General features: G+C 47.4%; 2 protein-coding genes across 2 annotated transcripts in view; both read right to left on the minus strand.

Moving 5' to 3' along the window:
• Positions 1–2,792: 2,792 nt before the first annotated feature.
• Positions 2,793–6,992, minus strand: LOC311327298 (glycolipid transfer protein-like). Its single transcript, XM_084460333.1, has 5 exons — positions 6,775–6,992; positions 5,872–5,930; positions 5,606–5,739; positions 4,456–4,606; positions 2,793–4,312 (listed from the first exon to the last, which is right to left on the minus strand). The coding sequence occupies exons 1-5, from the start codon at positions 6,875–6,877 to the stop codon at positions 4,130–4,132; spliced, it is 630 nt and encodes a 209-aa protein (XP_084316459.1). The 5' UTR covers positions 6,878–6,992; the 3' UTR covers positions 2,793–4,129.
• Positions 6,993–7,269: 277 nt separating this feature from the next.
• LOC311327307 (ARF GTPase-activating protein GIT2-like) overlaps positions 7,270–10,363 on the minus strand; it is a 13,814-nt gene continuing 10,720 nt past the window's right edge. The window contains exons 19-20 of the mRNA XM_084460342.1: positions 9,183–9,246; positions 7,270–8,948 (exon numbers count right to left, since the gene is read on the minus strand). Of these exons, the coding sequence (XP_084316468.1) occupies positions 8,739–8,948; positions 9,183–9,246 (274 nt within the window). The 3' untranslated portion in view covers positions 7,270–8,738. The remainder of the gene's footprint in view (positions 8,949–9,182; positions 9,247–10,363) is intronic.

Raw genomic sequence — 10,363 nt, forward strand, 5'->3', positions numbered from 1 at the left:
ACTGCTAGTATTTATATCATATGATCAAGTCTAGTTCACTGGAGATCACTGGGTACACTGGTTAGCCACACTGGAAACAGGCATTCCAAATCATTCTAATCCGTCTGATTTTCTGATGCGTTTTCCTTGATTTACCTTCTCAAGGGCTTGGTGTTTAAGGGCCTGTATGACTGCCTAACTCTGTGTCTGCACTGTTTCAATAACGCTGACTGTTTAGGCTACTTCAACCAGCCAGGGTTCTGCTGAATGGAGACGTGTTTAACCGGCTCAAAGATTCTGAAGTGCAATTATTATAACACAAGAGCCCCCTACGAAAAAACAAACAAAAACCAGGATGTTAAATTGAGTGTCTGATCCCCGTCCTTTGCCCACGCCCTCTTCTTCATTAAGATTGTCAAATAAATCGACTTTTTTTCTAAACCCAGCAAGAGTTCAATTGTCATTCTTAAAGTTCACGCCCCAGGCCTACACAGTCAACATGTTCTTTAATAATAAGGTTGAACTCAACCACCAATCATGGAGAGAATACAGCTGGAAGGTTTGCTATTGAGGTTGAGTTCTAGAGAACAGAGGAGTAGGCTACACAATAAGGCCAGGGGGTTCTACCTAGTCTATCATATGATTTGAGTCAGGCCATTTCTATGAATTTACAGTGGACTTGTACATCTCTGAATGTTTTTATTTCGTTATGATTGGAAGGGGGGATTCTATTCGCCACAGTGGCTTTTATTCCAGTAGTCAAGATGGCGGTAGAGCTCGAGGCAGGAGCTGGCGAGCCTGGGAACACTCATATGTATGGAAATAAGAATCTGTAGGTCTCACATTCCTCTCCCTGCGGTGTTGTGTGTGTGAAAAATGCAAGCTTTGCTATGGATAAATGCACAAGAATATATTACTTTTAATAATGTATATTACCCCATTATTCAGAAATAGGCTAGCCCAGCTATTGAATATTTAGCCTTGAGATGCTGTGCCTTCATTTACATCCTCCCATGCCCTGCTAAACTGTCCTACATTTCTAAATGTCAGCTCCCACAGGGAATGAAGATACTATAAATTTGAGTCAAAACTAATTTTGACTGAGGCCTTTTTTCTGTAACACATCAGTAGGATCGTACATCAGTAAACTAAACCATGAACCCTAAAAACTAAACCCTAAAAATCCCTGCTGTAAATAGTCAATGTTGGTGTTGTCATTAATGAGGTCTAGCTGGGTGTTCCATTAATGAGGTCTAGCTGGGTGTTGAATCGGCCTGTTATTAAGGGGTTGAGGGGATCCTCCTGGGGCAGCTGAGCAGATAAACCTGCAGGATTACCCCCCCCCCCCCCCCCACGCTGCGATGGCAGGCCCCCGCCGGACCGCCACACCCCCAGCAGCCCCCCAGCCGGCCCCCTGTCCGCGGGGGCCGCCCCATGTCCATGTACGAGACGGGCTCGGGTGCCAGGCAGTACCCCCACAGAGAAGCTCCTCGCCACGACGACGGGCTCGCCCTGCAGCCCCTCCCCACCAACGTAAGTCCGGCCTCGCTGTCACCACATCACCAGTGAGCCCGGCAGGTCCGGAGTCGGTTCTGTTGGTTCTGTTCATTCATATACTCCCCCTCCCAGTGCTGTTAACCTGGTTTGACCCCTCTCTAGATTGGGAGGGGTGCTTTGGGAACGGCCTCCTCCTCCCTCCCTACCTTCCCTTCTTCCCTGTCCTGGTCCGGGGATGAGAGAGCTCGAAGGGTTAAGTACCGAGATCCTCCCATCAGCGCCAGGAGGCTGCCCAGGGGGGCGGGGCGGACCTGTCCCCCCCCCCACACACTAACAGGATTAGGCTGCTCTGGGAGCGGGACGGGAGCCACTCTGGCCTCTAGCAGCAGAGTCCCGCTGGGAGACAGATAACACAGGAGGAGATAGGGTTCAGTCAGGAGAACAGTCAGGAGAACACAGGCAGAGAGGGAGGGATCAGTCAGGAGAACAGTCAGGAGAACCCAGGCAGAGAGGGAGGGTTCAGTCAGGAGAACCCAGGCAGAGAGGAAGGGTTCAGTCAGGAGAACAGTCAGGAGAACCCAGGCAGAGTGAGGGTTCAGTCAGGAGAACCCAGGCAGAGTGAGGGTTCAGTCAGGAGAACAGTCAGGAGAACCCAGGCAGAGAGGGAGGGTTCAGTCAGGAGAACCCAGGCAGAGAGTGAGGGTTCAGTCAGGAGGGTTCAGTCAGGAGAACCCAGGCAGAGAGGAAGGGTTCAGTCAGGAGAACAGTCAGGAGAACCCAGGCAGAGTGAGGGTTCAGTCAGGAGAACAGTCAGGAGAACCCAGGCAGAGAGGGAGGGTTCAGTCAGGAGAACCCAGGCAGAGAGTGAGGGTTCAGTCAGGAGAACAGTCAGGAGAACCCAGGCAGAGTGAGGGTTCAGTCAGGAGAACCCAGGCAGAGTGAGGGTTCAGTCAGGAGAACACAGGCAGAGTGAGGGTTCAGTCAGGAGAGCCAGGTAGAGAGGGAGGGATGGAGGATCTCCCTCTATGTTCAGGGGATCAGGAAATCTGCTGACTGTGGACAGGTAGAACAGGTTTCTGTATTTGAGGTAAAATGGTTTTTTAATGGTGAAACGGTGAATCCAAAATGCATCCCTGCAAGTGAAATTGCAACATTCATATTTTATTTCACTCTATAGTTTCAAATATCTCAGGTTGTATTGATGTGGTCTTCTAACAGGAGGGAAGCACCCAGTGACTGAACAGCAAGTGAATGGCTCCCCCTAGAGGTTGACTGGTTAACTACTTTATATTTGTAAACTGAAAATGAGAATTCGCTCACTTTAAACAAAATCATATTTTATTCATAAAAATGTAATAAATTACAGTACTTTCACATCTCATTACAAATTGTTAAAGAATTTAAAACATTTGATAAGTGTTTGTACATACACACAAAAGTTATGTTTGAAATGTTTATAAATAAACATCTCTATGCCTGCCAATTTCTCTTTGGGGTAGGTCCAAAACCTTGTCAGTATGAGCGCTACTGAACAACCTGTCCTGGATGAGGTTCTCATCCAGCTGTCAGTCTTGTTTATGGAACTCACTTCCAGAACAGGATGCGTAACGAGACGGTGAGACAGTCCACATGGTCCACACTCCTGGCCTGGTGGGAATATCTCCAGGTTAGGAACACATATAATGTCAAGTAATATAGGCCTCAATTGGCTCTGTATTAAGTGGTTATTGGTTGGTCAATGCAAGACATGCAAAAAGTATTATATATATATATATATATATATATATATATATATATATATAATGACATTTCAAATAAAGACACACAAACATTAAAGTCCCACAGCAGCACAGTTCACACACAGCACTCCAGAGGGGGTGATGACCTCCTGAGGCAAGAGCAGGTTGATGCAGACGGTTCCAGTAACCAGCCACCACAGCACTAGCTCAGTAACCAGCCACCACGGCACTAGCTCAGTAACCAGCCACCACGGCACTAGCTCAGTAACCAGCCACCACGGCACTAGCTCAGTAACCAGCCACCACGGCACTAGCTCAGTAACCAGCCACCACGGCACTAGTTCGTCTTTCAGGGCAGAGTTACAGAGCGGCATATCATGATGGAAATTAATCAATACGAGAAACACTCTCCCCTCCCACAGAGAGAGGATCTAGAATAACACTGGGCAGCTCTCTGGACAGCCCTTCTGAACGAGACAGAGTGGGTCAGTAGTTCTGCTCCGTGTTCAGCAGCTCTCAGACACGCAGCTTACACAAGAACCGATAAGACTGAACCTGAATAGTTCATGAAAAGTACATTTAAAATGTTTGAATCACTTGATTTTAGGTAAAGGATAACTGCTTTAAAACAAACTCTAGTGTACTATAGTAGACTATTGGGTAAGACAATATCAAGTATGGATTAACTTAATAAAAAGGAGATATTTAAAAGAATAAGTACTAGCGTAAACAAACAGAAAAACATCTTTGAGCAGAATTCCTCAATCCTGAAAAGCTGGAATGTACCGTCACCTGAGAGAGAATGAGAAACAGTAGATAGAATGATGAAGATTACCCAGAACACCCCCTGATGATCATTACCCAGAACACCCCCAGCCCAGCCCAGCCCAGCCCAGCAGGTATGCAGGGGCGTATCACACACTGTAATCCAGCTCTGCATTCAGCGTCATGTACATCTTGTAGATGGCGTCTACTGTGGCGCTGTAATTGACTAAGAACAGGCGGACATCGGCGAGACAGTCCTCCTCTCGGACCCCCTCCCCCTTCGACAGAGCCTGGAGGAAGTCAGACTTGTAGGGGGCTGCGAGCAGCGCTGCCTGAGGGGAGCAAACGCAGGATCCCAGAGTCAGGGAGCTTCTTACTCTGAGCACACACTTCAATTACCCGCATCAAAAAAGGGGCCATGCCACTTGTAAAAGCATTGTCCGCCATGGTCCCTGAAAACACTGCATGGTCTCACCTTAAAGATCTTCTGCACTATCCAGCCATGGTACTGCTTCAGCGCCTGCTCGTAGGCTTTGTTGATATTGACCTTGATGAGGTTGGGGTTGTTCTCATCTTTCTCTCCGTCTGCCAAACTCTGCAGCAGGATCTGGATGAAGCGGAGTCCCCTGCAGGTGACAGGCCAATGACGTCCCTCTGTTCATCTGCTAGCAGCCAGTGACATTGGGTTTCCCGAACGAGTTAAAGGAGTAGTAAAGGAAAATGCATGTTTAGCCCTGTTTTAAGGTTACTTATGATCATATACAATGGTTCAGATCAAAACGTTGACAAAACTAGCACTTTTGAGAAAGTCTGATAATTGCTCTACCACCGTTTTGGTCATACAATGGATGTGGATGGGCACCTTGAAAATTCTTTCAAAAACATGTTAAACTCTCGATTTCAAAGACAAGAAGCTCACCGAGGGGGTAATTGGTGTCCGTTGGTGTTCTGACATCAAATTCGCCACAAAGTATGAATCCTGTAGGGTTTTATTGATCATTTTATGAAATCCATTGACTTGTATTGACGCAACCGTTGTAGATGTGTAGATCAATCCGCAGAGGGGATTCAGGAAGCGGAACTACTTACGGTAGCTATTGTTATTGTTTATGTTGCTAGGCTACCTAGTTTGCGGAAGTTTACACACGTATGTGCTGCGACTAAATAGTTCTATGCTAAATATTTAAAATGAACTAGAATCTTACTTTACGGCGAATTATATGTCAGAACGCCAACTAACACCTCAGTGAGTTTCTTGTCTTTTAAATCGAGAGTTTAACATGTTTTTGAAAGATTTTTCAAGATGCCCACCAACATCCATTGTATGACCAAAACGGTGGTAGAGCAATTATCAGACTTTCTCAAAAGGGCTAGTTGTCAACTTTTTGATCTGAACCATTGTTTATTATCATAAGTAACCTTAAAACAGGGCTAAACATGCATTTTCCCTTTACTACTCCTTTAAGAATCACTTAACTCAAAAGTACTTCTTAACTCCCATACAAAGGGTTGCTTAAGAAGGATTCTTTAAGAAGGTTCTTTTTCGGGAAACCTGACCATTATCTCATGGTTGGGAGACAGCATGTCTGTCCTTCTCCATGAGTTCCACGTGATCCTCTACTCACCTCTTGAGCCACATGAGGGCCAGCGTGGCCCCTACCTTGGGCCACTCGGCCTGGTGCGCCTCCCTCTCGGCCTCCACAATGTCCTGCAGAGTTCCATACTTTGCTGGGTCCTTCTCATAAACGCCCCGGATTTTCTGAAAACATGTGGAACATCACCGTCAAAATGGACATGCAATTGTAATTACACCACTGAGTTACTCATGGTTCATGAGCTGGTCTGTCACTTTACCTCAAGATTAAATAATTCTACTGTGAAGAAGACTTACGGTTATATTGCCAGTGATGTCTGATTTGATAGGAGCAAATACTTTTGACCCCAGGCAGTCTAGAAGGACAAACACGTGTTAGTTTAGACTAACAAAAAGGAATTTAGACATTAGAATGGACAAAGACTTTGCTTCCCTCTGGAATATGTAGGGGTGGGATGTCTGCCCACCTCCCTTGTTCTCTGTAAAGCGCATTGTGTTGCCTCTGGGTATGAAATGCGCTATATAAATAAAGCTTTGATTGATTGATTGAAAGACTCCCACAAACGCTGTGCGAGCGCTACGGATGTTTCTAGTAGGAGTATCAATAGATAGAAGGGTCCATTCACAGTTTGAAGTCACAACGAGGCCAGTGTGCAGTGTGAGGAAGGAGGAAATATGGCAGCTCTGAACCAGTTTCAAAGGTTTCTTTTCGTCTAAAAGAAGAAGGAAAAGATCCGTAAACGTATATCAGGCTGCGCCTAAATACAGCATGTCTGGATTCCCGAGCAATCGATCCTCTCCACTCCAAGATCAATTAACTCACTGGTCATAGCTAAGCTAACATTGCTGCTGCCCTCTTGGACTCTGTCCACACAACTTTATTCAAAAAGGTCGAAAAATATGTCAATCTACGGCGGCCAAACTAGCATGACTAGAAACATGTGAAACAGACAACAACCGATCTATCGGTGTCATATGGGGGGGGGTAAATACAGAGGTGTGTAAACTTTCTCCAGTGCAGAGTTCACCCACCGTGTTTCTCCTCATCGATTAACACAGTTGGTCCGACAGTAAACTCTCAGCCTCATTTTAAAGAGGTGGGTAAATTGAGCTTCCTTACACCCCTGATGGCTGGCTAGAGTCTGGTTTCATTAGCCTACAGAATGAAACACAGGTGGACTCGTATCCAGGTGCACTCACCAAAGAACGACGGAAGATGAGACACGGATTCCAGAAACAGCTTTGTGTCAACGGCATCGTCGGCGGGAAGCTCTGTGAACTGGTGATCCAGTAAAAGGGCCATTTGTTTTTTACCCAAGTAAAAAATGTCATTAAATTCTGCAGCTTCAGCAGCCTAGTCACGATCCAGACTACTGGCTTCCTTCACTGAACCCGGAACTGTCCTTCGCGTCCTCTTGTTGCATTGGATTGGCTGGGAGGCGCCCAGGGGCATCTGAGACGTATTCAGTTTCGTCCATTCAGCAGGTGGCGCACTCAAAAGAATTGCGAAAGGTTTGAAGTGAAACAGGAGTAGGCGACACACCTGTGGTTTAACTGTAGTGGGTGAGAGTAGCCTAGGACTAATTGCGCAAACTGACCGTGTGCTTATTGTAAAACAAACTTGCGCAAAGAGACTAAAGAGACATGTGAGGTTATAAATTAGCTACAGTTTATTATTTTTAAAGGCAGGTATTTTTTCAACCACAATGGCAATAACTATCACAGTCTGGCTCATAACGCTCAATGTTACACGTGATCATCACCCCCACATCCCAGAGCAGTGATCATCACCCCCACATCCCAGAGAACGTGATCATCACCCCCACATCCCAGAGCAGTGATCATCACCCACACATCCCAGAGCACGTGATCATCACCCCCACATCCCAGAGCAGTGATCATCACCCCCACATCCCAGAGCAGTGATCATCACCCCCACATCCCAGAGAACGTGATCATCACCCCCACATCCCAGAGCACGTGATCATCACCCCCACATCCCAGAGCACGTGATCATCACCCCCACATCCCAGAGCACGTGATCATCACCCCCACATCCCAGAGCATGTCAGGACTGTTCATAAGGGCCTCATTGACCGGACCACTGCTCAAAACAGATCTCCACAACCACTTAGCCTAGTTGTACATATTTGACCACTAGCAGCATTTAAAAGACAATGCATGGGACAGAAGTAGACGAGGGTTAGCACCACACCAACACAACAGACGGGTCACAAGAAGCGATTGTCGGTGGATATATTGATACAGGTCATCAGAGACATCCTCAAGATGAAAACGAGACTATAGCATACAGGAAGAGGCCTCAATTGTTAAATTTATTTTATGAAAATAAATGTTGCAATTTTGTTAGACAGGTATGAGTTACAGTATTCATAAATATAGCATTAATATTATATGTATTATGAATATATGTTTGTCGCTACCATACTATTATTAAAAAAAAAAAGGTGACAAATTATTTATGAGGTTGGGTTTTGAGGATATCCCTTTGGGATAAATGTAAAAATAAAAAATGTAAAAATATGAAGGCAGAAATGCTGCTGAATGTGTGAGGGACATGTACAGTAAACCAGAGGCTGTATTCACCTTTTAAAACGTGAGGCTAATACAGAACAATAAAATACTTTAGAACACTGACATTGTGTTGTGATTCATGGCTTCATGGTTGTAATGTGGCCTGTTCTGAGGTGACCGTCGGGCTGCTAGCAGAACACATGGCTGCATTCAAGAAATCAACTCACACTGAGTCACAGTAGCAGGGGAGCACAGGAAAGCACCCAGAACCCACGAAAAAAACAACCAGCTAATAGTCAAAGGCTGATACAACATGGGAAACACTGCACAACTTTAACTTGAATGCAACAAGCACATCTCTCAGCCCCGTTCTCACTTAATGGATATGAGTACAGGAGCAGGCTGGGTACCATGTGAACACTTGAGAAAAGGCTTGGATTGACCAACATATAGCTAGGAAAACTTTACTGTAAACCATTCACAAGAAACCCATTATAACTAAATTGTTACATAAAATATTAAATAAAAATGACAAACAATAATAATACTGATGAAATTGAAATTAGGGACACCAATGATATTATCATCAAATATTCAAAGGGGAGGTTAGTTATGTCTTTGGGTTCAAATCAGTTGCTGTTTTCTTTGGTTGTGACGGTGACGAGCTGCTTGGCGGCCTTGGCGATGTCGTAGGCACACTGGATGACCTGCTGAGTGACCAGCTGCATGTCGGAGGGGCAGGGGTCGAGGGGCGTGGCCTTCTGGCATTCTCCCTGCAGCCGGCTGGCACTGGAGGTGAGCAGCCGAAGAGACCCGCGCACGGTCTCTGACTGAGGCCTCTGACGGGGGGGGGGGGGGAGAGGGGGGTAGTGAGAGGGAGAGAGAGATGGAGAGAATCATAAGGTCACATACCGTTGACAAAACAACCTATTCATGGGCCTTTTCACACCTTGGTGTGTGTGTGTGTGTGTGTGTGTCTTGCAGATTTAAACCTGATTATCTCTGCCTGTTTACCACACAAATACTGAGCACCAGCATCCCCCTGCTGAGAGGTGCTGACATGCTGAGCTCACCTTGGGAAACAGGGTGGCCATCTCCCTCACTGCCACGCGGATCCTCTCTGAGCACGGCACGAAGCTGGAACAACAACCACACATCAGCCTGGGAACAACAACCACACATCAGCCTGGGAAGAGACCGCTTCCTCCCACACCCAGGGTTAGAACAGCACTCCGGCCCGGTTACAAATAAAACAAATACTAATGAAGAGATTTCAGAAAGTTTCCCCTGTTGCCATGAAGACCCTAGCCCCTCAGTGGCCTGTAGAGTGAGCAGGCCTGACTGCATGGCGTCCAGGAGGACAGGGCGCCGCGTGCTCCTAATAGAGCAGAACACATCCTCCGGACCCCCTCCCCGTCCTCCCCTCCCCGTCCTCCTGACCCCCTCACCGTCCTCATGACCCCCTCACCGCCCTCCTGACCCCCTCACCGTCCTCCTGACCCCCCTCCTGACCCCCCTCACCGTCCTCCTGACCCCCTCACCGTCCTCCTGACCCCCCTCCTGACCCCCTCACCGTCCTCCTGACCCTCTCACCGTCCAGCCCGCCGGCCCAGGCGCAGGGGGATTTCTCAGCTGGCTGCTCGGTCACCAGCTCAGGGGAAAGGTTTGGCACACAAAAGCGCAAAGCCAAGCAATATCATTTAACACACAGATTTAGTAAGATGGGGCCCAAACCGCGAGGCTTTGTGTTAAAGACAACAGTTGGAATCCAATCAAAACACTGGATGGCCTAAATAGTTTCTAATTTAGAAAAATAAGATAATTCAAATATTATGGTTTTAAAAGGGGAGGGGGATTACAGGATTGCCTTTATTTCCTGTATTTATATTTGGCCTCCCTGGGGACGGTGAGGGCCTCTGTTTCCTGCCAGCTGTGTTTGACACAAGGCCGCCCCAGACAGCACACACACAGAGAACAGTCCTGGAGACGGGGACAGACAGCACACAGAGGACAGTCCTGGAGACGGGGACAGAGTACCAGGAGCCAGGAGGAGCCTGGAGAGAGGAGGAGGAGGAGGAGGAGGCCCTCTCAGGGCAGAGCAGCAGGGTGGGGAGGCAGCCCCGGTCCAGGCCAGGGACACGGCCTCGGCCCACAGCCCCCTCACAGCAGGGGAGCAGGCCGGGGAAGCAGCCCAGACTGCCCGTCAGGCTGGAGCTGCCCAGGTCAGGGAAGCACAGGGACCAGACGAGGACCA

Source organism: Borostomias antarcticus (genome assembly GCF_949987555.1).
Source record: "Borostomias antarcticus genome assembly, chromosome: 2".
In the NCBI taxonomy this organism is placed as follows: Eukaryota; Metazoa; Chordata; class Actinopteri; order Stomiiformes; family Stomiidae; genus Borostomias; species Borostomias antarcticus.